At 45.8% G+C, this 26660-nt stretch overlaps 1 protein-coding gene across 1 annotated transcript in view; it reads right to left on the bottom strand.

The window, feature by feature from the left end:
• The window catches only part of TPX2 (TPX2 microtubule nucleation factor), a gene marked incomplete in the record, with an annotated part of 1896622 nt that overhangs the window by 572942 nt on the left and 1297020 nt on the right, over positions 1-26660 (bottom strand). The window contains 1 exon segment of the mRNA XM_044089016.1: positions 15671-15808. Within this exon segment, the coding sequence (XP_043944951.1) occupies positions 15671-15808 (138 nt within the window).

The raw sequence follows: 26660 nt of genomic DNA, 5'->3' as shown, positions 1-26660 counted from the left end.
GGACCCAGCGGTCTCGGTACAGAGGACACCGCCAAAGGAGTGTCGTCGGTAGTCAGGGACTGCAAAGGCAACTCGCTGAGAACCGGACCACGTGTAGCCTGTTTTGACGTGGTGTCGTGGGACCGCAGGCCTCGGTCGGTCCTTTTCCTTGCATTTTTGGACAAAACTGTAGTCGGAGTGTCCGATGACATTTTATAATCAAAAGCTTTACCAAAGTAGTGTTGGGCGAACTCCGACGCTTAATAGTGCGTTTATTGAAAGTAGCGCAAAGCGACAGCCCGAGACGTGGTCTGGGCCCAAACAAGGTATGCAGAGGGAATGGAAATCCTTATGCGGTATTTGCTTCCCACAAGAAATACAATTATTAACTTTTTCTGACATCGGTCTGAGGCAAGAAAAGTTTCAACGGGTACTTAGCTTTAATGAAGACTTCGGTTTCCAATTTTTTCGTAATTCAGGAGCTGGCCGACTGGCACTTGCGAACTGCTTCTGCTTGGGCACCGCGCGGCAAAAAAGACTGAAGAACATGGTGTCGGCTGTGTCTTATATACTCTGGTCTCACTGACGTCAGAAGAGTAAGCGGCGACAACCGGACCAAGACTTTGGAATTTGGCCAACCGAGGGACCGCCTGACGGCAGAAAACCCATCTGTGATTACTGCAGCTGTATGCACGATGAACATCTGCTTTTGCTTCGGGCACCACGAGGCAAGAAACACTGAAGAAAATGGCGTCGGCTGCATCTTATATACCCCTGGCGCACTGACATCAGGGAAGAGGCAACAGCAACCAACGCAAGACCAGGACTTTGGAATTCAGGCCGACTGCGGGTAGCCTGCCAGCAGGATAACCCAACTGTAATGACTGCAACAGTCAAACACGATGAACATCACCTGTTCCTCCAGAAGTCTTCGGATAGGAGTTAGTGGAAGAGGAGTTGAGGAAGAATGAAAATGGACAACACAGATGGAAAGTTACAGTGACTGCATAACTTATCTGATATTGTCAGTTTTTATTCTAACCTCAACTATTGGGACAGAGTCCCTAGTTTTTTTTTTAATAGGTTCATATGTAGGTACTAGGCTATTGGCCCTGGGGCCTATACAAGCCCAGCCAAAAAGGTACCCTGGCTTTTGCCACCCAAGAAAATTATTTTCCTGTGACACTGTTGAGCAGAGCCACAGAGGTGATCCCCGGGGTGAATTTCCTATTTCCCATCCAATGAAGATTTTTATAGGTTCATAGGTAGGTACTAGGCTATCAGCCCTGGGGAAATAGTTAACAGTTTCCATGGTGGACTCGAGGAAGGATATTCCCGAGCACCACAGAACCAAATGATGCTCTGCCTTACAGACCAGCTCCAACTTGTAATGAGTGACAAAAGGTATGGGAAGTAGCCCAAGTTGCTGCCACACACATCATCCATGGACATTCTTGATAGAAAAACTGGGGAAGTTGCCATGGATCTAGTGGTGTGTGCTTTCAAGGAATGTGAAAGTAATGCCAAGTTTAGTATAAATGAAGGAAATGCAATTTGTCAATCACTTTGATAACGTAATCTTAGCAGAAAGGACAGATTAGTATGCAAGGTCACTGTGGAAAATTAAGTATGGAGGTTTAGAGGATAATGCTCGAACAAGAGGTTGTGTACTCACCATAACGTTCGATGTATGTAGTCCATCTTGCCTCACATTCTTACTCACGGGTTCGGAGCCGAATATCTGCTCAGACGCGGCCATCTTTCTACTAGCTCGAAGTCTCTCACTGGCTGGGCTAAGCAGGCATCCCATGTTGCACTGCTCCATAACTCCAGATCTAGTTTGCTGCGAAACCCACAATCACACCTCATGCATAACAACAACACAATAAGTTAGAACATTATCAAGGAGGTAAGAGGAAACAAACTACCATTGAGGGGTACTCTAGTACCAATCCTAACCACCAGATCCTCCAGGAAGGGGGCAGGTGGGAGGGTACGTAAGAATGTGAGGCGAGATGGACTACATACATCGAACGTTATGGTGAGTACATAACTTCTTGAGGTTATGTATTCCAATCTTGCCTACATTCTTACTCACAGGACAGCGTCCCCAGCACCTCTATCCTGGGAGGCTCAAAGGAAGATACTCCTGAGGACTGTGGAACCAAAGGAAGCCCGGCCCCTAGAGGCCACATCCAGTTTGTAATGAGTTATAAAAGTGTGAGGGGAAGCCCACGTGGCTGCAGCACAAATATCATCCAAGGATAGTCTGGCATGGTATGCTATAGATGCAGAAACAGCCCTAGTAGAGTAAGCCTTGACGGGGAACAGTAGAGTTTTTCCTGCTGAAGAATAAATAAAGGAAATACAATTGGAAATCCATCTGGAAATGGTAACCTTGGAAATGGAGGATCCTGCTCTATTTTCTGAAAAGGAAACAGTTGGTCAGATTTTCGTAGTTGTTTGGTCCTGTGTAGATAGAATCGCAATTGTCTGTGCACATCCAGTTGATGAAATCTAAACTCTGCCTTGTTCGAAAATTGAGGGAATAACACTGGTAGCTCAGACTGATTGAGATTAATAGTAGATGTAACTTTAGGGAGAAAGGATGGGTTAGGTCGAAGAGAGACTCTGCCCCTATGAAAAATTAAATGCGGGGGTTTAATGGAGAGGGCTTGAATCTCCAACACTCGTCTGGCTGATGTGATGGCTATTAGGAAAGCCGTTTTCCAGGACAAAAACTAACTCGCAGGTGGCAGCCGGCTCGAAGGGTGGGGAGGTAAGGGCTTGCAAAACCAAGTTTAAATCCCAAGGCATAATAGGTTTTGAAATAGGAGGCCGGAGTAATAAGGTGCCCTTTAAAAAGGCCTTACAGAGTGTGTGGGCCATAAGGGAAGGCTCATAGGAGGTATGAAATAGCCGCCAACTGGACTTTAATGGTGGCGGGTGCAGAGCCCTGCTGAAAGAGCATGGACAAGAACTCCAAAACCGCAGGAATTGGGGCTGTGTACGGGTCAATTCCTTGAGCATGAGCCCAAATAGAGAATCTTTTCCATTTGCTGGAATAAATCTTCCTAGTCGAAGACTTATGAGAGGATGATAAGATGTGCACTACCTCAGGTGAAAAACGATGGTCTGACTAGCGACGGAAGTGGAGTAGCCAGGCCGTCAACCTGACGGGTCCACAGGGAGGGGTGGAACTGTCCCGCCATGTGTCAGTAGGTCTGGTACTGGGTCCAGAATCCAAAGGAGTGTCCACCACGAATAGATGGAGAAAGGAGAACCAGACTTGGCGAGGCCAGTGTAGGGCAATTAGAATCATCTTGCTTCCCAAGGATAGGGCTTTCTGAATCACTCTTGGTAACAGAGGAAACGGAGGGAAAGCATAGAGCAGACCGAAGGGCCAGTCGTGGACTTGAGCATCCCTGGGTGATTTCCCCCTGTGGGGGGATCAGGGTGAAGTAATTGCTGCATTTGGCATTGAGGGGATTGGCAAAAAGGTCGCAGCAAGGCTGACCCCACCTGTTGAATATCTGTTCCGCAACCCGAGGGTTCAGAGACCACTCGTAACGCATGAGAATAGCTCTGCTCAGCCTGTCTATCACATTGGTCTTCCCCGGAATGTGCGTTGCCACTAGGAACCGTTGGGAAGACACTGCCCACTGCCACACTCGCATGGCCTCTCTGCACAGGGGGTAAGATCTGGTTGCTCCCATTTTGTTTAGGTACCATACAACGAACTTGTCCGAATGTATCGCAATCGTCCCAAGAGGGAGAGAGCTCTGCCCACAACGCCAGTAACACTGCTCTCATCTCTAGGACATTGATGTGCAGATGTAACTCGTGATATTGCCACGTGCCTTGGACCGTCGTGCCAAGATAATGCCTCCCCCAATCTGGGAGGCGTCCGTGGTCACCGTGGCAACAGGTGGCGAGGAACAAACTGTTTCCCCTCATCTAGATTGGTGGAGCATAGCCACCAACAGAGATCCTGTTTGCATCGGTCTGTGAGTAGGATCAGGTGAGAAAGGGGGAGTTTTTGGAAAAACCATTGGGCAAATAGAAGCCATTGAAGAAGCCTCATATGTAATCTTGCTAGAGGCACCAACATAATGGTGGCTGCCATGGTGCCCAAAAGCTGAAGAACCCATCTCGCTTGTACTTTCCTGAGGGGTAATAACAAACAAACCTGATTCTGTAATACTCTGATCCTTTGGTGCGGCAAGAAGGCCCACATTTGGACGGTGTCTAGCTCTGCGCCTATAAACGTGACACGCTGTGAGGGCAGCAAAGCAGACTTTTCCCAGTTCAATGTTATTCCAAGTCGCTGACAGACGGTAATGGTAGCATCCCTGGATTGGATGAGTAGATGCCTGGTGGGGGCGGTGAGGAGCCAGTTGTCCAGATACAGAAACACCTGGAATCCTTGACATCTCAGATGAGCTGTCACCACCACCAAACACTTGAACACCTTGGGGGCTGTGGTGAGACCAAAGGGCAGGGCACGAAACTGAAAATGACTGGCTCCCAGCCGGAAGCGTAGATGACTCCTGGATGCCCTGTTCATTTTGATATGATAGTAAGCATCCTTGATGTCGATGGAGCACATCCATACTTTTTTTCCAGCAATGGAAAAATGGACTGAAGGGTGACCATTTGGAACTTGGACTTTTGAACGCAGTGGTTTAATCGGCTGAGATCTAGAATGGGTCTCAGGACCCCTGTCTTTTTCAGCACCAAAGAGAGTCTTGAGTAAGTCCCTAATCCAATTTGGTCTGAGGGAACAGGTTGGATGACTCCCTTCTTTAGCAGCTTTGAAACCTCTAAGGCTGCGTGATCCCTTTGACTAGGTGGAACATCCGGGATTTTTCTGACTGGAGAGGGGTCTGACGAAAGGGGTATGGCATAACCTCCGGAAACTACTCTTAACACCCACCGATCCTGGGTGATGCTTTCCCAGGCTTCCGGGTATAACGATATGCGGCCCCCAACTGGCTCCGGAGAAGCACAGTCGGGCAACACATCGGGAACCCTAGGAACCTTAGGAAGACCCGCAAAAGGAATCACAGTCTCCCGAGTTGCGGGGGCCTCCTCTGCCTCTAGGGCAGTGTCTTCCTGAATAACTTCCCCCCTCCTCTGCCTCTGGAGAAGGAATCACCTTGTGCGGCAGGGAAAAAGTTCTGTGACTTCTTGAACCACATCTTCCCACCTCTCTGAGCCTTGGGGTAAGGCCTAGAGGGGAGGGAAAAATGGACCCCTACAGCAGACAGGGTCTTTCCCTCTTGCTCGCATCTGGTGATGGTGTCTCACTTTGGTCCCAAAAAGCGAGGACCCATCAAAGGGAGCGTCAGTGAAGGAAGACTTTAAGGCCTCTGCGAAATGACACAAGCGCAACCAGGCTTGCCTCCTGAGGGCTACTCCCGTACTGGCTGCCTTACCCGCCCCCACAGCTGCATACGATATGAGCCTCATAGACGAGTTGACAACAGAATTGAGGGTAGACACCTGGGCGTTAACTGTGTGCGCCAATGCTATAGGTACGTTACCCGCTAGAGTATCTCCCAACTCCTTGAGGAGATCTCTCTGGAGCAAAGTGAAATGGCAAAGGTAGTTCAGTGACCGTAAGGTGAAGGTCGCTGACGAAAGGGTACGCTTCCCATACCGGTCCATGGTCCTAGACTCCTTGTTAGGAGGATGGACTGAGGAAGACGTCTTGGCTACTTCCTTCTGTGTGGCCGCCACCACCATGGCATCTACAGAAACCCCTCTGGACAGAAATTCTATCCCCGGGGGAGCAGAAAGAAACTTATTGGGCCTTCTGGGTACAGGTTCCACCGAAACAGGATTCTCCCACACCCTTCGACAGATTAAATCCAACAGCTCGAAGGGTGGAGACACCCATGAGGCGGAGGGTTGAGCTCCAAAGGCCTTGAGGAATACAGACTCCTCCTCGGAGGGGGTTTTGGAGGGCCAGTCACCCCTCTGTCTCAAAATCTCCAGGATGTCGGCGAAAAAGACGTCAGAGGATGACTTGGGGGACCCCTCAGACTCCTCGAGGTCGGTATCAGAAGTGAGACTCGTCCTGGGAGTCTATGTGCTTCCTCTTGCATGTCTTTTTTCTGGGGGCCACAGACTCTGAGGGACCCTCAGACAGTTGGGGACCGCTCATGGGGGTATCCTCAGACCTTCGGGCTCCGCCATCTACGGATAGGGGGCGTCAGAGGCTCTAGCCAGGGTGGAAGGGGACGGAATGACCGATCCGGGTGATGTAACTGACGATTTGGCCAGTGTGCTCCGCATGGCCTCGAAGGCCAGTCCCCCCAAATCCGAGGATCGGCGGGCCTCCGAGGCCATGATCAGAGTCGAGGTCCCCCGAGCCGATGCGCCATGAGGGAGGCTCGGAACAGACAGGTGTCCTGAGGTATCCCCCTCGGGCCCGACTGAGGAAACCAGAGTGCCGAAACCTGTGGAAGGAGCCGACGTTGGCACCGATAAACCCTTAAAGGGTGCCGGCGCAAGAACATCACTCGGACCGGAGCATTCCGGCTCTGAAGACAAGGAAGCGCTTGGAGGAGGAACCATCGACACAACCATCGGGACAGGCTCTGGAGCAGACTGGGTCGGAGCAGAGAATAATTTAGCCAACACCAGGGACTGCAGGAGCCTCTGCACCACCCTATCAACATCCAAATCAGAAAGCCTGGAGGATTTGGAGAACATGGATGGAGTTTGGGATCTCCTGTCAAGAGAGCCATGCCCAATACTGGGTGACCGGCTCCGAATGGGTTCCAGTAAAACAGGAGCAGAAGTCGATTCCAGTACTACAGATACCTCCTATGGCCCCGAGGACACAGGAGCTGAGGAGGTAGAGTCAAGTTTAGGAAGCTTCTCCGGCGGCTCCGAAGAAACAGACGGAGCCGGAGATGTTTTCTTCGCCTTCGAAGCCTTAGGCTTGGCCTGAGAACCAGAGGCAGAGTCCAAAGACTCCTCAAACGAAGGTTTCACGAGACCCTTCAATATTAGTTTATTTTTTCTCTCCTGAAGCACCCTTGGACTGAAGGCGTGACAGAAGCTACAAGACTCTTGTAAATTAATTGCACCTACGCAATAAACACATATGGAATGTCCATCCATACACTTGGAACATTTTTTAAAACCGGAATGTTTATGTTCCTTCTGCTCCTTAGACATCTTGTAACAAAAAGACCACTGAACAACCTAGCAAGGAAAAAACAGCAAAGTCGAGAAACAGTAGAAGACTACCACAGCAACAAGAACCTCCAAGTAAAACTGTTCTGTAAGACTTGCACAATCCACAACCAGACAAGGCCAAGAGCTAGCTTCGCTCCAGCAACCAACAAAAACCTAAGCAAAGACAAAACACAGAAAGGAGGACTAGGTTCTCTAACTCAAACGGGCCTAGCCCACCGGAAGTTAGGGAAACCAACTACACACAAGAAACAATCAGCAATATGAAAATAGCTATTAAAATAGCTTTTGGGTTGAAAATCAGCAATTTGAGAGAAAATGAAAAAAGAGAGAGGTACTTAACCACTGCCAAGCGAGACCATGTCCTAGCTACACGAGCGGCAAACGAGATCTGGGGTTATGGAGCAGCACAGCATGGGATACCTGCTTGGCCCAGCCAATGAGACTTCGAGCTAGTAGAAAGTTGGCAGAGTCTGAGGGGATATTCGGCTCCGAACCAGTGAGTAAGAATGTAGACGAGATTGGGCTACATAACATCCTGGGAAATTCTTGCAGAAGTAATGACAACCAAGAAAATTGTTTTCCACACCAGATATTTCAGGTCACATGTAGCCGCTGGTTCAAAAGGGGATTGAGAGAGACTGCAGCATCAGATTTAAATCCCATGGAAAGATAGGATCTTTAAAAGGGGGCCTTAGGAGGAGAGTACCTTTTAAGAAAGCCTTGCTCAACTTGAGAGAAGCTATAGAGGAGTCATCAAGTCCAATGTGATAATTGGAAATTGCTGCCAGCTGCACTTTACCAGTTGAAGAAGCAGTACCATTTAGAAATAAGTGTGCTAGTAAGTCCAAAATGGAAATGATAGGGGCTGAAAAGGGGTCAAAATTGTGCTGTGCCCAAATAATGAACCTTTTACATTTACTGGAATATATTTTTCTTGTAGAGGGTTTATGGGAAGATAAAATTATATGGCAAACGGGTGAATAGAGCATGAATTGTCTGGCTATTAATGGAATTGGAGACGCCAAGCAGTCAGCTCGAGAACTGGTATATCTGGATTTGTCACACCTGCTTGGTGAGGAAGTCCAGAGTCCAATCTAGATTTCACTGTGGTGGAACCAGGTGAAGCTATAGCAAGGGAAGCCAAATTTGTAGAGGCCAATGGGGTGCAATGAGAATTATTTTGCTCTTCGACCTGCAGAAAGTTTGGAATCAGTGGAATTAGTGGATAAGCATAAATACCAGGGGACCAATCATGGAGTAGAGCATCCCTCTGTGACTTCCACTGTGGAGGGATTACGGCAAGTAGTTGCTGCACTTTTTTATGGGAGAGTAATAAAAAAAAAAATTCACAGCAAGGCTGGCCCCACAGACTGAAAATCTTGTCTGCCACTTCTTCGTTGAGGGACCATTCACGGGGTAGAATACACCTGCTCAGTTTTGTCTGCTATCACACTGCATTTCCCTGGAATGTGAGCGGCTATTAGAAAGCTGTTGGAAGAGATCGCCCACTGCCAGACCTGGAGAGTTTCGACATAATGGGTAGGATTTGGTTCCCCCTTGTGTTTGTTGATGTACCATACAACTGCCATGTTTGTCTGTTTGCATCGCAAGCATCCCAGGGGATTCCGGATATTGGCAAAGGCTCTTGCCACCCCCATAGTGCCTTTTTTAGGCAAGGCTCAAAAGACAAACCCACCTCCTTAGAAAACAAAAATGGAAAAAAACTAAGGGTAATGCTGCTCAACGCCAGAAGTCTAAATCTCAAAATGCAGGCACTTGATGCACTCCTCAGCATGGAGAACATTGACGTCTGTGCAGTAACTGAAACCTGGTTCAAGGCTCCTGAGAGCACCCCAGTGCTACCAGGCTATACCTCGTATCATGCTTTTCGCCCCAAAACCGGGCGAACCACAAAGAGAGGGGAGTGTCCATATTCATAAAGGACACCCACACCTCCAGGTTAGTAGCAACACATGAAGCAACAGAGACCATACAGGTGCAACTAACCATAGGCAAAACTGCTATACAACTGGTAGCATGTTACAGACCACCCTCCCAACCTCAAAAACCCCACTCAGCCTTCCTGAAGACATTGGAGGATATGAATGTATCACAAAATACCATCATATTGGGAGACTTCAACTACCCAAACATAGATTCGGTACATTATTCTAGCCCTAACACCCTAGCCCAAAGGTTCCTGGAATTCATAAATTCAAATGCACTGGAACTAGTCACCTCTCCCACTAGGGGAGATAATATACTAGACCTGATCATCACAAACATGGGGACAAAATGCTCCACACCGGAAGTATACCCCTCACTAGTGAGATCTGACCACAAACTAATCACCCTGGATATACATATCCCACCTCCACCCCCAGCACAAAAGACCACAGTGAAAAACTTCTCAAAAGCAGACTTCACTCTTCTTAAGAAGGAGATGGTATCCTTTAAGCCCACTGTGCCAGTGGATACCACATCCGGCAATGCCGAATCCTTCACAAATGCTTTCTATGGACATATCCAAGAATGCATGGATCATGCAATCCCAAACAAATCCAAGTCCCTCTCCACCAAATGTACTGTCTGGTGGACCTCAGCCATAAACAAATTGTATAACAAAGAAGGAAGCTACTGCACGTCAGAGCGAAATCCCATGAAGGGAAGACGTCTCTGATCAACATTAGCAGAAAACTACGTTCTCTCATAAAAACATCCAAGGCAAACTGAGAGAAAAATTGCTAAGGACACTAAAGATAACCACAAAGCCTTCTTCAGCTATGTTAGAAACCTGGGCGGAAACCCTTAGATATGCTCAGAGTTGGTTCACAACAAAAAATACACTGAACCCACAGATATTGCTAACATTCTGGCTGACAGGTTCAGTGCAAATTTCTCGCCTCTTTCACCCCCAAAAGAAGAAATACTTATCCCAGCTGAATGTAATCTCCTGTCATCTCAGATGCCCAAGTGAGAACCGCCCTAAACAAAGCAAAAACACAGCATCAATGGGACCTGACGGTATCCCGGGTGCGTGTTACGTGAACTCCAAGAGGAGCTAAACCCACACATAAAAATGCTATTTAACCTTAGCCTTACGATATGTACCTGTACACTGGCGCACTGCAACAGCGGTCCCACTCCACAAGGGGTGCCTCTACAGACCCTGAAACTACCCCCATAAGCTTAACTAGCCTGGTCTGCAAAGCCATGGAAAGAATCATTATGGAACTCCTAAACAGAGACATAGGGGACCTACAGACCCACCCAGTTCGGCTTTGTGAAGGGCAGATCCTGCCTTTTAAATCTGGTTGACTTTTTCGAAACGGTCACTAAAGCCATTGATGAGGGCAAAGCAGTCCATACAGCATACCTGGACTTGGCTAAAGCCTTCACACAATACCCCACTCAGGCATCATAGATAAGCTAAACAGCTTAAAAGTAAACCCCTAGGTCACTAGATGGGTTGCAAACTGGCTAAAGGACAGAACCCATAAAGTTAAAATCGCTGGAGCAATGTCTGACTCAAAGCCGGTCACAAGTGGTGTCCCACAGGGATCTGTCCTGGGACCCCTCTTGTTCGGCATTTATTTCTCAGATGTTAAAGCAAACATGGGAGGGCTGTGGCTGACAAAGTTCGCAGATGACTGTAAACTAGGAGCCCTAGTCGATACACCAGCAGACACATCCTACAAAAAGGCCTCACTGAAACGGACAACTGGTGCCGTAGTCACGGCCTTAAACTAAATGCCAAAAAATGTATAGTCATCCCTTTTGGAAAAAACAAAGTACCCACAAATTATCACAGACAGCAACCCACTGAGTACGGAAAAAGTAATCAGAGACCTGGGGACCCAAGTAGACTGCGACCTCTCATTTGACACCCACATTGCCAAAGTGGTTAGAAAAACTTTCTACCTTGCACACCTCATCATGAAGGGATTCACATCCAGATCCAAGGATGTCATTGTACCCTTATATTCCTCCCTCATCAGACCCATGATTGAGTACAATGCCCCATTTGGTATGTACCTCACCCGGCACTTGCAACAGCTGGAGAGACCACAGAAGTACCTCACCAAAAGGATCAAGGGTCTCCAACATGTGTCTTATTCAGCCAGACTAAAGAAACTTCAGCTCTATTCAGTGGCATACCGCCTGCTCAGGGGTGATCTCTGCCCATGTCCAATCAGGATTTGATGGACATGCTCCACCTCAAAAATCCAAATCCATCAGGACCACGAGCTAAAGACTTAAACCTCGGCACAAGTATGAATAGGACATGCTGGAGGGATAGATTCATAACCCAGAGGCTTCCCATGCTCTGGAACAGGATCCCAGTTCAGATAGGCAGAGCCCCTCACTGACTCTCTTCAAGAGAAATCTTGATGAGTGGATGGGAGATCGAAAGTTTACCCCAGGGGTCACATCTGTGTCACTGCTTGACAGGGGCACAGTAAACTAATTCTATTATATAAGGGGACCTTCATTGTGTCACTACTAGACAGAGGCACAGTATTCTAGAATTATTCTGTACATTTTTGTACCATTTCATGGGGTGGCAAAAGCCACATCACTATGGCTAGGCTTACAAATGCCCCAGGGCAGATAGCCTAGTGTTATACTATGAAACTAAAATGCCTGCAACTCTAAAAAGCACCGTTCTTCATCTCTAGGGCATTTATGTGCAAACTGGCCTCCTAGGGGGAGGAAGTGCCTTGAATAGCCTTTCCCAGAAAATGTCCCCCACCCACCCTACCTAGGAAGCATCTGCAGTTACTATGGCATTGGGATGAAGAATCCTCATGTAAAACCTGGCTAGTAGGACTAAAGATATTGCCGCAGCCATCAAGCTGAGTCCAAAGGGTTCGACAGGCTGAAATTGAGTTACTCACCATAATCTTTCAGACTTGGGATCTTATTGCCTGATCTGTGTGAGGTGGAGGAGAAGCGATGGCAGATTTTGTATTGAGAAGTGCTCCTACAAAACTCCAGTGTCCGAGTTGGCTGTAGTTGTAATTTGTTGTAGTTTATGGTCATCACTAGAAGACTTCAAGTCTGGAGCACCCGATCTCATGCATGTAGGAGCTGATGCTTTGTAGGAAGGGAAAGGAGCTAGTCGTCCAGGTAGGGAAACACCCAGAATCACTACAGTCTGAAGTGAGCTGCAACTGCCATGTATTTGGTGAACACCCTGGGGGCCATGGTTAGTCAGAAGGGCAGTACTCTGTCGAGAGATAGTAGACCACATCTGTTAGGTTGAAGCAGCAAACCAGATCAGAGGTATTTGGAGGAGGTGCAATGTGGGTAAGGGAGGGTTGCTGCAAGCTTTAGCAATGCCAGAGTCAGATCAGAACCCCATTAGTTGATGATAGGATAGATCAAACATCTGAAAACAGAAAAGTTTTCTTTGCTTTGAATATTAAACACAGGTACCACCAGTGCTACTAACCACTGTACTTCATGTCTGCTGGAAGTATTTGAGGTTAGTTTTAAACTAATCCAAAACCCAGCTTTTTTTTTTTTTTTTTTTTTTTTTAAATACATTATGGAACTTTGGCACCAAATGATTTGTTTCTCTGGAATATACTTCATTTCATATGCATAGACCCTGCAGGATCCATGTGCTCTAGCTTTTGCAGTAGGATTAAACTAGAAACGGTAAGCAGCAAGTGTCGGGATACATTGGCGACAGGAGCCCACGACAATTAAGCAGAGCTGCATATATCCATATCAAAATGTCATTAGAGTGAGGTTAACAGAGTCAACCAAACAAGATTATCAGATTCAGGGAACATACAGCATTAGCTATGAAGACCTTCTTTTTAAAGTAATCAGTCATCACAAGTGAGCCAGGCTTTTGTTGCCAGACAATTAGTTTTCCTTATAGAAAACAGATAAAGCCAAAGTTTAGGGACAGCAGCAGTGCTGCTTCTTGGACTTTTATCAAAGGAGGCACTGAAACTGATCTGAATTACATTAAAGCACAACAGGACTGCAAAAACTGAAATTATTCAGCCTGCCTCTGTGCCAGAAAGGAATGTTTCGCCAACTATCAGAGTTCAGGCACTGGAGTTAGTTGTGGGTGTATACAGCTTACCAGGCCCTGGGGGGAGGTGAGGGTTGTATGAGGGCAGGAGAGCCATGCATAATGTGTGGACCCAACCCCATGAAGGACAAGTAAATAGGACAATGGGTCAAAGAGAGTAGGGAATGTTATGGTCAAAAGGCAGCAAGGGGGAAAGCCTGAAATATTCAAACAACTCCAGTAATGATTACAACACATACATGGATGAAAAGGTTGTGAAAACCATCCAAAATACACCACAGTGCATCACCCCCCCACCCCCACTACCAAATGGCTTCTGGCATCTTAACAGCAACTAGATTCCCCAGCTTAATTCAATGATTTTTTTCTAAGAAAATTATTCAGCTTCCTTAGCAAGTCAAGATGGTATATTCCTGCTGTGTTGTCTTGGCCATACCAACTGACATGTTTGGCTACCTTACCCCCCCATATCCCACTATGGATGTCTCATAAGGTAGCAACTGCACACAAGTAAAACTTAGCATAGTCTGTGCTAGTTCTCCAATACAATTTTTGGGAAATTAAGATACAAAGGCAAAGTTGCACTAAACTACTTGTCCCTTAAGTATATAATATATTTATGCAACCCCCTCCATTAACACAAATCAATAAACACACACATACACAGAGTAGCACACTAACTGCTAAGTCAGAAACTTACTGCTGACTGCAAATGAGAAGGCAGTGTGAAGGTGGCAGCCAATTATCACTCCTCCTAATATGCTGCAGCTGCATTTAAAGATGTAGCATGGGCCATTTCCCCTTGAAGGATTACAAATTCTACCCAGTAAGTTTAGAGATAATTATTGGAGTAACCACAAAGTTCCCTGAAAAGGCATAATGGAAAAAAACTGGAAAGGATGGGAAGCTCTTTGGAAAACAAATCCCCTCGGAGTACTGCAAGCAAAATGAAAAACTGTTCGGATCAGAAAGTGCAGTGAGACACAGTAAGCAAATAAGAGCTGAAGGAATGAAACCCTGTACCAAAGAACTATACCTCACAGCGTTAAGTCCCTGTGCCAACTGCCAGACAGCTATGCTGAATGCAGCACATTAAGAGATACAAACTTGCACGCTGATGAAGCTTAGCCCAAGCCTCATGCATAAAAGACCAAGTTCTACTTCAAATGCTACAATGAATGTACATGTATGCACATACATAACTGTTTTATTAATATTACATGTACATGCTGATGACATCTCCTCAAATTGTCACTGCACCAAGTCACATCTGATCGGTTTGATCCTCAAAAGATCAGGAAAAAACAGACACCAACTCCAAGATATTGCTACAGTGGGGAAAGGGAAAGTTCCAAATCTTCACTGTTCAGTGATTTTCTTCATGAAAATTTGGTAGTGCTCAATCAGCTGTACCAGATTTTCGTTACGTCCATTAAACACCACCTCAATGAAACAAGAATACATACACACAATTATATACAACATACACATTTCTACATATACTTAGTACTGTATACATTTAACAGAAAATTAAAGCTAGGAGCTGCTAATATGCTTCATGTATTTCTGCGTGCAATTTCCCTATGTCAATTTGCCTCATGGGCACCTCTGGGAAATGATCAAGCTAATGAGAGCAAATAGTCGAGACTGCACATTTAAAAACAGGAAGCATTTTACATCCAAAGGGACTGATGTGATTATTAAGTGAAAGCATTTAATATCTTAATTTCATTTTACAATAAAACAAACAGCAATTCTACCTACCAAGGTTGGGGCACTTGTGGATATAATATCCCCAAAGGGAAGTAGAGGCCCTATACCAAAAGTCCAGTATTCACCACTACCACTCACCTTATTGGGTATTCCTGCCTACCTACATAATTATAGAATGGAATAAAAAAAATTGGCTTAACTGTTATAAAACATGTTCACTCAAGCTCCCTACTAAGGCATGCTTTAACAAAAAAACTCTATCTGGTGTCTGTTTATGGACATGCACGTACAGTGTGCATATACAGACCTTGGTAATAAAACCAGCCACCTCAAACCCCCCCCACCACCACCACAAGAACCACTTAATCACAACAATGGGGTGGGGAGCAAAAATTTCCTATGGTATAATTTAGGTAGCTGTAAAAGCAATTTCAACTCTTGTCAGGACAGGTCTACCACCCCAGCCTCTGACATCTAAACGAAGGCACATAATTTTAAAATCCACAAATGCAATACAAAGACAATAAAGCTTAGGTTAACAATCATAACCCTGCACAAACTTGTTAACCATTGGAACAGTTAGCTAAACCACTGCTATGCCTCCACTGATAGAATTTCCATAAACCTTTACAAGTACTTATTTATGCTGTACAATGACAGCTAAATATTAAAACTACATTCAGTGGTGCACCTTAAACACCTAAAATTACATACCTCAGTACTATTGGAGTTGTGGGTATTGTCATACTACATTTCGCTTTTCCTTTTGGAGAAAATAGCTCCTGGTTTCCTGCACCTGTGCTCAGAGCACTACAATTCGGAGCACCTTCAGCAAGTGATGTATTTGAAACCCTTTAAAAGAAAGCACGGAAAAACTTAACACCTTCCAAACACATTCCGATTACTATAAACTTCATGTATTTTCCAAAGTAGCATTATATATAATAATGAGATGGAGTCAAAGTGCATTAGACCAAACAATGCCAACTCCTAAAGAGATAAAGCATGGATTAACTGGCAAAATAATAAAAATGCCAAAAATTGGCAACTTCAGACTTCGACAAAACCAAGTCAAGAAACAAGTTAGAGATACAAAGTCTTTTACTGTGCTACAAGACCGCCATAAAGACTAAACAAAAAAAATATGGTCCTCCATATCCTCTCTCATCAACCCATGTACAAAAAAAAGATACGACCACACCCAGACATTCCCCCAATTCAAACAGATACCTATTTAAACACTTCATAGAATGCATAGCCAACTTACCCTCAAAGTCACCTAACACACCTGCGTCCACACAGCCAACGTCCCCTACTCTAGGCCCTACCACATTTCCTTCACAAAACTCACTTATTTGCAGCCTCTCCAATACACAAGACGACAACCCCACCCACTTTACCCTTCAACCAGTTTCTGTAACTCTCAGAAAAATACTTTTACGTAAACTAAAACCTTGTTCCTCCTCTGTCAAAACCTTCCCCTGGAATACCTTAATCTAGCTACAGATGCAATAGCATAATGCATACAATTACTCCCTCAAGATACGAACACTGAAATTCTAAGCTGCCAATCAACCCAAACACACACATCAATCTCAGTCTACATCCCTCCTGGTAACAACCATAATTGGGAACTTTCTTAGTTGGTCATCCTCTACATTTAATTAAGAAACCATAATAGGTCACTTCAATACCAGGACGCCCAAGTGATAAATACACCAACTAGAATGGATAAACAGCAGCAAACATTCATTTCTAGACTGGACCTTAACCAATAATCTCTCACTAGTCTATCACTCAGGATGCCTCCCAGATAGCCTAAATGATCACCTACCTATTAAGGCTTTATACTAAAGTCTTTAGGCTTTTCCCGGTTAGGGGTCGCCACAGCAGAACACCCATCTGCTAATGATTGGCAGTGGATTTTCAGTGCTAAGTTGCAAGCCCGAAGCCCAACCTTCAAAGAAGGCACGCCCATTCATGCACGCACCTACTGCATGTTTTTAACAACTTTCTACCATGGGGAGGACATGAAGACTCCACACAGAAGGCACTCCAGCAGAGAATTGAACAGGAGAGCCTCTTGCTGTGAGGCGACAACCCTAACTGCTGCAAGGCTTTATACACCATTTTGGAGGGCTAGCATAAACTGGTTAGGAACAAAAAACATTGTTCAATATTTACTTTTATAATCAATTCTTCAGCACTCTGACTGGTCCTCATCATCAGTCCTCCATCTTGACTCGGCTGTTGCATACTTTAACAAATTCCTTGCTGCTCCCAACCATTCCAGAACTGCAAGAAATAACCCGGAAATCTTTCAGCCATACAACCCTACCTCTCCAGTTATCAATTTTAAACAAAAACAAAACAAAATGAATGCTCTTCTCAAGTAAAAAACTACTTTCACCACCTTCTTTCATCTACATGAACAAAACTAAAACTGAATCCCTCTCATACCAAACTGCTCGGGGTCACCATTCACAGCAGCTTGAGACTTCACAAATGCATAGCACTAACCATTAAAAAGACCCACAAACTAGGATAATAGAATAATAAAAATAATAAAATAGGATAAGAGGATAATAGAGTGAAGCCATTTCTAACCAACTCCACCAGGCAAGCAATTTCCAGGACTCACATTCTCTTCACCTTCCTATATGCTTCCCCCATCTTCACAAACAAACTGACCTACCCATACTTCTGGCTTACCATCACAAAACTGCCAAATTCGCCACAAACCTACTACAGTCCCCACCATTGTACTTGGCCAACTAAAATGGCTAGAATTACCTAACCTCTAACACCTCAAGTTACAAAGTACAGTTGTGTACACTTACCATAAATGTAGATGTTAGAGTGTATTCACTGTTGCAGTCATCACATTTGGATTATCTGCCTGCAGGCAGCCCTCAGCTGGCGTGAATACCAGAGTCTTGGATTCCTGCAGATGCTGTCTCTTCTTCCATGACGCCAAGGGTATAAAACATGCAGCAGACGCCATTACATCAGTTTTTCTTGCACCAGATGTCAGGTGCCCCCACAATAGGGAGCAATTGTATGTTACGGTACACCTCCATCAAAATGCAAATACACCAGAAAACTTGAATATACAGAACAAGAAGGAAAGGTAGAGCCCAGAGAAGTCAGGGGGCTGAAGGGAGGACTGCAACAGTGAATTATAATCAAACATCTACATTTCATAGGTAGGTACTAGGCTATTGGCCCTAGGGCCTACATAAGCCTAGCCAAAAAGGTACCCTTGCTTTCGCCACCCAAGAAAATTATTTTCCTGTGCCCCTGTCGAGCAGAGCCACAGAAGTGATACCTGGGGTGAATTTCCTATTTCCCACCCAATTAAGATTTTTGAGTGCTAATGAGGAGCTCCGTTATAGGTTCATTATATAGGTTCAAACCTTGCACCTTGTGATTGAAAAGGCACACACCTTAACCACTGCACCACTTGGCCTTTCAGGTATGTGTTTATATGTGTACACAACTGTACTACGTTCTTCGCATTTCACTGTTGCAGTCATCACATTTGGGTTGCTTCCCAAAGCTAAGAAAGGGAGGAGGAAGTTAGAGAGCACTAGGACAGTACAGTTTTGCACCTACCATAAATGTAGATGTTCGAGGGCTATTACAGCTGCAGTAATTACATATGGGTTTTCAGCCGGCAGGCGGTCCCTCGGTCGGCCGAATTCCAAAGTCTTGGTCCCGGGTTGTTGTCGCACTCTTCTTCTGACGCCAGGAAGGCTAGAGTATAAAAGACACAGCCGACGCCATCTTCTTCAGTCTTTCTTGCCCCAGATGTCAGGTGCCCCCAAAAGGAAGGCAATACATAAATTAGTGTAATACACAAAAGTAAGCAAATACAACATAGCAGGATAACCCAGTCAGCAGGTATGAATAGTTATTCAAACCCCAAGGTCTTACCAAGTGGGGAAGGAGGGTGGAAATTTGTACTGCAGTTGTAATAGCCCTCGAACATCTACATTTATGGTAGGTACAAAACTGTACTATGTTCATCGTGCATTACAGCTGCAGTAATTACATATGGGTAGAATCCCAAAGCTATGTATAGGGTGGTAGGAACTGTACGGAACTGGGTTGAGCTAGAATGCCCTGCAAAACTGCAGTAGCAAAACCTGCTCTTGTTCTGGAGTATAAAGGCAGATGGTAGCGCTTTGTGAAGGTATGTACAGAACTCCAAGTGGCTGCCTCCAAGATATCTTTAGTAGGCACTCCTCTGAGGAAGGCTGTAGAGGTGGCTGTGGCCCTAGTGGAGTGTGATCTGATACCAGTAGGTACGAGCTTTCCATGATAGGAATAACAGAAGCGTATGCAGTGACCAATCCACTTGGAAATTGTCTGTTTAGTAACAGGTTTCCCTTGACCCCCCACAGCATAGGAAACTAGGAGTTGATCTGATTTTCTGAAGGATTTGGTTCTGTCCAAGTAGTAACGTAGCTGCCTATGGATGTCTAAAGAATGAAGCAGCCTTTCCCCTTTGTTTTGAGGATTAGGGTAGAAGGTAGGAAGGTGTATGGCTTGGTTTAAGGCTACCCTAGATACCACTTTAGGCATAAAGGAAGGGTTAGTCCGCAGGGAAACCCTGTCCTGATGGAATATGAGGAATGGCTGCACCGCCATGAGGGCCTGTAACTCAGATACTCTACGAGCTGAAGTGATGGCCAGGAGAAAAGCTGTTTTCCAGGACAAATATTGTAATTCTGCTGAAGCAGCTGGTTCAAAGGGAGGCAATGTCAATTTTTCCAGTACATAGTTAAGGTCCCAAGCTGGCACTGGTTGTTTCCTTGGAGGCCTTATGTTCTTAGCCCCTCTGAGGAACTGTCACAGGAGTGGGTGTGAAAATAAAGGAGGATCCATATTGAATTCTGCAGAGATTGCTGAGGCATGTATCTTGATTGAGGAAAATGAAAGTCCCTTGCTCAAAAGTTCAGCTAGGTACTGTAAAATCTGAGGCAGGTTTAATTTTCTAGGATCCTGCCCTCGTTCTTCATTCCAACAGCAAAACCGCTTCCATTTTGCGGAGTAAGCTTTTCTTGTAGATGGTCTTCTGGCCTCCAAAATGACATCCTGCACTTCTTTGGAGAGTAGTGTCTGATGTGAAGTTAAGGAATTTTCCATGCAGCTAGGCTGAGACTTTTCAGCTGACTGTGTAGGGTTTTGAAATTGTTCTCGCCAGCAGTAGAGGTGTTAGAGGCAGGGCCACGGAGGAGTGTGTGTTAGGCTCCTCAATAGTGGATACCAATGTTGTCTCGGCCAGTCTGGAGCAATCAGTATCATCCTCGGCTTGTCTGTTCTTACTTTCAAAAGCACCTTGGGCAGCAGAGGTAGTGGTGGGAATGCATAAACTGACCAAGTTGTCCATGTGAATGAAAGGCGCCCACTTTCCAAGCCTTTGGGTGGAAGGTCCTTGAGCAAAACTTTTTTAATTGATGATTTTTGTGGGAGGCAAAAAGGTCTATGTCTGGCCTTCCCACGCTTGAACAATCTCTGTGAATACGTGTGGAAGTAGCTTCCATTCGTGAGGGTCTGTCATATGCCTGCTCAGAGTGTCTGCCAGTGTGTTTTCCATTCCTGGCAGGTACTGAGCCTGAAGTTCCATTTGTCTTTCCAGAGCTAGATTCCAAAGAGTCATGGTTAGTCTGCACAAGGGGTATGAATGAGTTCCTCTTTGTTTGTTTATGTACCACATTACTGTGGTGTTGTCTGTTCTTATGAGCAGTTGTCCTGGATGCAGGAATTCTCTGAACGCTGAAATTGCATTTATTACTGCCAGCATTTCTTTTTGATTGATGTGAAGGTGCTTTTCTGTTTGGGGCCATCTGCCCTGAATGCACCTGTCCTTCATGTGCCCCCAGGCGTAATCTGAGGCGCCTGTGGTTATGACTTGTGTAGCTTGAGGCTTGCAGAATGGGAGACCTTTGTTTACTTGGCATGCTTGGGCCCACCATATGAATTCCTTTTGAAGACAGGGAATTATTGGAATCTCCACTTCTAAGCTGTGACTGTGTTGAGACCATAGATTTTTAGGTACCATTGAAGTTTCCTCATGTGCAGCTTTACATGGGATTAGAAGAATGCAAGATGCCATGAATCCCAGAGCCTGCAGGATTTTCCTTGCAGTAAGCCTGGTACTTTTGCAAGCATTTTGAAGTAATGAGATAGTTGCCCTTGTTTTTCTGTTGTAAGGTAAGCCATCTGGGTGTTTGTGTCCAAGTTGGCACCCAGGAAGGTTATTTTCTGAGAGGGTGTTAGCTTTGATTTCTCCTTGTTGATGGTGTATCCCAGAGAAAGCAGTAAGCGTGTCACATATGCCAGATGTTTCAGAAGTATGTTTGCTGTCCGCTTGGATCAGGCAGTCGTCCAGATAAGGGTAGATTTGTATCCCTTGAAGTCTGCAGTATGCAATCACTGATGCCAGGCACTTGGTGAATACTCTGGGCGCAGTAGATAAGCCAAAGGGCAATGCAGAGAATTGGTAGTGGTTTGAACCTGCAAGAAATCTGAGGTATCTTCTGCAACTTTGTCTGATTGGGACATGCAGGTATGCCTCCTTGAGGTCCAATGTTACCAGCCAAAACCCCTTGCCCAGCATGGGAAGGAGTTGCTGTAATGTGAGCATCTTGAATTTTGGCAGAAGAAATGTGTTGAGAATGGATAAGTCCAGAATGGGTCTCCAGTCGCTTCCTTTTCTTGGCACCAGGAAAAGCCTTGAATAAAAACCTTGTGCTTGTTGGTGCGTAGGTACCTTTTGTATAGCCCTCATGTTTAGGAGCTTTGCAATTTGTAGTTGTGCCTCTACCCTTTGATTTTGGGGTAGGTTTGGCATGCCTCTCATTTTTGGAAGAGTGTGAAAATGAAATTTGTAGCCTCTGTTTATTATGTCCAGAATCCATTTGTCTGTTGTGACAATATGCCAATTGTTTGCAAATAGTGCCAGTTTTCCTCCCAAAGGTGCTGCCAGTTGAATTTTGCTTGGCATGGAAATGAGGGAGTCATTGAGTCTGTTTTCTGTACTGCTGTGCACTGTCGTCACCACCTCTTGGTGTTGGTGATTGCCATTGTCTGCCTCTGTAGGACCCTTGGGGTTGTCCTCTGCCCCTTCCGCATCTGTATCTGCCTCTTTGGGTCTTGTCAGTGGTTGGAAAGGACCAGTTTTATGACGGCCAATTCCTGCTGAACCTTGGTGGCTGAACCTGTAAGAAAGCTTTGACAGTTTGCATAGATTTTGTTTTTTCTTCCATTTTACGTAAAATATCCTCAGCATTAGCACCAAAAAGAACATCCTTATGTAAAGGTGCATCCAGAATTTTGCTTTCACCTGGTCTGGAAGATGTTGTTCCCTTAGCCATGCATGTCTGCGAATGACTGCTCGTGGCGGCCGATCTGCTGGAGGCCTCTAGGCATCATAACCACATTGTAAGGTGCGCTGCCCACTTGTTCAGCACTATGCATCATATCCTGCAACTCTTTAAATCTGGTTGTTCAGGCTGTGACATTTTGGTTTTAATTGTGATAACAGAAATTGCTGATATTTAATCATATGAAACTGGCAGTTTAGGGCCCTCATGGCAAGGGTGGCCGAGGTGTAAACCTTCTTACCCCACCTTTCTAGAGATCTAGATTCCCTTTCCGCAGGTAGAGGATTCTTGGCCGTGGAAGCCTTAATTCCTTTAGGGCCTTGAGAAATAGTTTCAGGGTCTGCATTATGGCCTTTGTAGAGGAACTGATGAGAATTAGGAACTCTGTAATACCTATCCGGCTTAACTGGTGCAGGAGGCAGAGAATCAGGATTAAGACAGGCCTCCGAGTATACATCATCCAATACCTCCAAAACAGGAGGAATAGCCAAAGGTCTATGCTGAGGTAACCAGAGGAATTCCCTAAGCCTTTTCTTGGAATCTGAAAAGTCTTGGCCTTCCCAATGGAAGTGCTCTCTCAAGGAGTGTAAAGTTTCCCCGAAGGAAAAATCCTCAGGGGGGATACAGAAGGAATAGACTGTTCTGCATCCGAATCCTCGAAGGGTGAATAACAGTGTTCTTCAGCATCAGAATGTTCTGATGAAATGGATTCTTGGTCAGAAGGAGGAGAATCCTCCTCTACTCTGGGTCTCTTGTCCGGAGGGGCCTGTGAGCCTCTGATAAGAGTGATCAGGTCTTCAGCCATTTTAAGCATGTGCTTCTTAGGCGTAGGCCCAGGTCTTGGGCCTTGTGAGGCAGGCCTAGAAAGTTGCTTAGCTGATTTGGCTTTAGTAAAGGCCTTGATGGAGAAAGAAGATGAAGGCCTGAATACACCATGGGTGGATGTAGATCTATCCACATTGGTGGGTTCGACATGAGCAGGGGCTTCGGTTGTAGTTTGGGAAAGGACCAAGAACCAGCGGTCTCAGGTACAGACGACCGCCGAGTGTCGCCGGTAGTCAGGGACTGCAAAGGCGTCTCACTGAGAACCGCCCACGTGGAGCTTGTTTCGGCAGTGTCGGTGGAGACCGCAGTTCTCGACTGACTGTCCTTTCTTTGCGTTTTCTGGACATAGCGGTAGTCGGAGTATCCGACGACATTTTATAATTAAATGCTTTACCAAAATAGTGCTGGGCGAACTCCGCCCGACGCTGATAGTGCGTTTATTGAAGGTAGCACAAAGCGCAGCCCGAGACGTCGTGGTCTGGGCCCAAACAAGGTATGCAAAGGGAATGGAAATCCTTATGCGGTATTTGCTTCCCACAAGAAATACAATTATTAACTTTTTCTGACATCGGTCTGAGGCAAGAAAAGATTCCCAACGGGTACTTAGCTTTAATGAAGACTTCGGTTCTAAATTTTCGTAATTCAGGAGCTGGCCGACCGGCACTTGCGAACTGCTTCTGCCGGGCACCGCGCTGCAAAAAGACTGAAGAAGATGGCGTCGGCTGTGTCTTTTATACTCTAGCCTTCCTGACGTCAGAAGAGTACGCGACAACAACCGACGCCGGACCAAGACTTTGGAATTCGGCCGACCGAGGGACCGCCTGCCGGCTGAAAACCCATATGTAATTACTGCAGCTGTAATGCACGATGAACATCTGCTATTAAGCCATGCAAGAATGCAGTGGCAAAACCAGCTCTGGATTTAGAAAAAATAGGCATGTGGTAATGCTTGGTGAAGGTATGTACAGAGCTCCAGGTAGCAGCTTCCAGGATGTCCCTGGTAGGGATTCCTCTGAGAAAGGCTGCAAAGGTAGATGCAGCTCTGGTGAAGTGAGATCTTATCCCCTGTGGGGTAGGTTTTCCATGGTGCTTGTAGCAGAAATGAATGCAATGGGCTATCCATTTGGAAATGGTTTGATTTGACATGGCCTTCCCCTCTGTCCCTGCAGCAAAGCCAACTAAGCAGCTGTTCAGATTTTCTGAGAGGCTTAGTCCTGTCCAAATAAAATCAAAGTTGTTTGTGCATGTCCAGAGATTGCAGAATTCCTTCTTTGTTTTGTGGATTAGGGAAAAAAGTATACAAATGAATAGACTGATTTAGGGCCACACTAGACACCACCTTAGGCATAAAGGAAGGATTGGTCCCGGGGGAAACCGCGTCTGCGTGGAAGATAATGAAGGGTTTTCACGGACATAAGGGCCTGTAATTCAGACACTCTTCTTGCTGAAGTGATGGCTAGAAGGAAGACTGTTTTGCAAGAAAGGAATTTCAACTCTTCTGTCCAGCTGGCTCAAGGTGGTGGTGGTGGTGGGGGGGGTTCCAACACAAAGTTAAGGTCCCAGGCTTGAGTTGGGGCTCTCCTGGGGGTCTTAAATTTTTGGACCCTCTAATGAATTGTTTTAGCAGGGGGCGAGAGAAAAGGGGTGGCTCAGTATTATAATGTGCTGAAATGGCAAAGTCATGAATTTTAATTGACAAGAAGGCTAGGCTCTTGTGGAGCATTTCTGTTAAGTACTGAAGAATATGAGGTAACTGTGGTGGTGGTGCTGCGGTAGCATTGTCGCCTCACAGTAAGACGTTGTCCTGTTCGATTCTCAGCTAGAGCATCTTGTGTGTGGAGACGTGCGTGAATGGGCGTACCTTCGTTGAAGGTTGTGCATCAGGGCTGGCAACTCGGCATGTAAAACTCTACTGCCAATCATTAGCGGACCGGAGTTCCGCTGTGGCGACCCCTAACCGGGGAAAGCCGAAAGACAACAGAAGAATATGAGGTAAGCTGGGCACGGTTCTGCCCATCCCAAGTCTGGCTCCAGGAACAGTATCTTTTCCATTTTTCAGCATAGGATTTTCTAGTACTAGGCCTCCATGCCTCCAGAATGACATCTAGCACCTGCTTACTGAGGGATGCTATTGGAAAGCGCAAGGAATTAGTCAGGCTGCAAGGTTCAGGGCTTGAAGCAGAGGGTGCAGAATCTGGCCTGCCTGCTGGGACAGCAGGGAAGGGATCTGAGGCAGGTGCCATGGTTTCAGCAGTGTCATACTGCACAAGAGGGGGCACCAGTGCTGGCGTGGCCAGTCTGGTACAATCAGTATTGTCCTTGGCTTGAACTGTTTGATCTTTAGCAGAACCTTCGAGAGAAGTGGTAGAGGAGGAAAGGCACAAAGACAGGCTTTCCCCAGGAAAAGAACAGGACATCCACTTTCCAAGCTTGACTGTGGGGAGTCCTTGTGCAGAAATTGTCCAATGGGTAGTTCTGAGGGGAGGCAAACAGGTCTACCACTGGAGTTCCCCATTTGTTCCTCAAGAGGTTGAATATTTTTGGTTCCAGTTTCCATTTGTGTGGATGCATGAGATTTCTGCTCAAGTCATTTGCCAGTGATTTTAGCTTCCCTGGCAGGAATTGTGCTTGTAGGTGAACTTGGTAGCTCAAGGCTGTGCTTCACAGAGCTATGGCTAATCTAGACAGAGAGTACGAGTGGGTTCCCCCATGTTTGTTTATGTACCACATAACTGTGGTGTTGTCTGTCTTTACCAATAGTTGCCCTGGAAGAATGCAGTCTTTGAAGGCTGTCAGGGAATTCTGTACTGCTAACCTTTCTTTTTGATTGATGTGCATCGGACTCTGGTTCCATTTGCCCTGAATGCACTGCCCTGCCAAGTGAGCCCCCCCATGCATAGTCTGATGAGTCTGTTAGGGTTTGGGCAGCAGGGGATAGAGAAAGGGAGCCCCTTGTTGTGGTAGCAGGCCTCAGCCCACCAAAAGAACTCTGTCTTTATACATAGGAATGATAGGGATCATTGATTCCAGGTCCTGAAAATTTTGACACCATAGGCTTTTGATACTATTGTAGTTTCCTCATATGCAGTCTTGCATATGGAATTAGTAGAATGCAAGAGGCCATGAACCCCAGGGTTGCAGAATTTTCCTTGCAAATAGCAGGGGTTTTGTGGCCAACAGTTTGAAGTAGGCTGTCAAACTTGTTTCTCTGCAGTGAGGAAAGCCATCTGGGAAGTTGTGTTCAAGCTTGCTCCCAGGAATACAATCTGTTGGCAGGGGTACTAGGTGAGATTTTTAGTTTATGGTGTACCCCAGTGAGGTTAGAAGTTTCTTTACGAATGAAAGATGTAATAGCAAGTCCGGGCTTTCTGCCTGAATCAGACTATCGTCAAGTATGGGTATATTTGAATATTTCTGTGCCTGCAAAATGCAACGGCTGGAGCTAGACACTTTGTGAATACCCTGGGCACAGTAAAAAAGCCAAAGGG

This window comes from Protopterus annectens, chromosome 12.part0 (assembly GCF_019279795.1).
Source record: "Protopterus annectens isolate FY-2018-M chromosome 12.part0, PAN1.0, whole genome shotgun sequence".
In the NCBI taxonomy this organism is placed as follows: Eukaryota; Metazoa; Chordata; order Ceratodontiformes; family Protopteridae; genus Protopterus; species Protopterus annectens.
The sequence above is the reverse complement of the archived record's forward strand: the minus strand, read 5'-3'. Positions and strand labels throughout refer to the sequence as shown.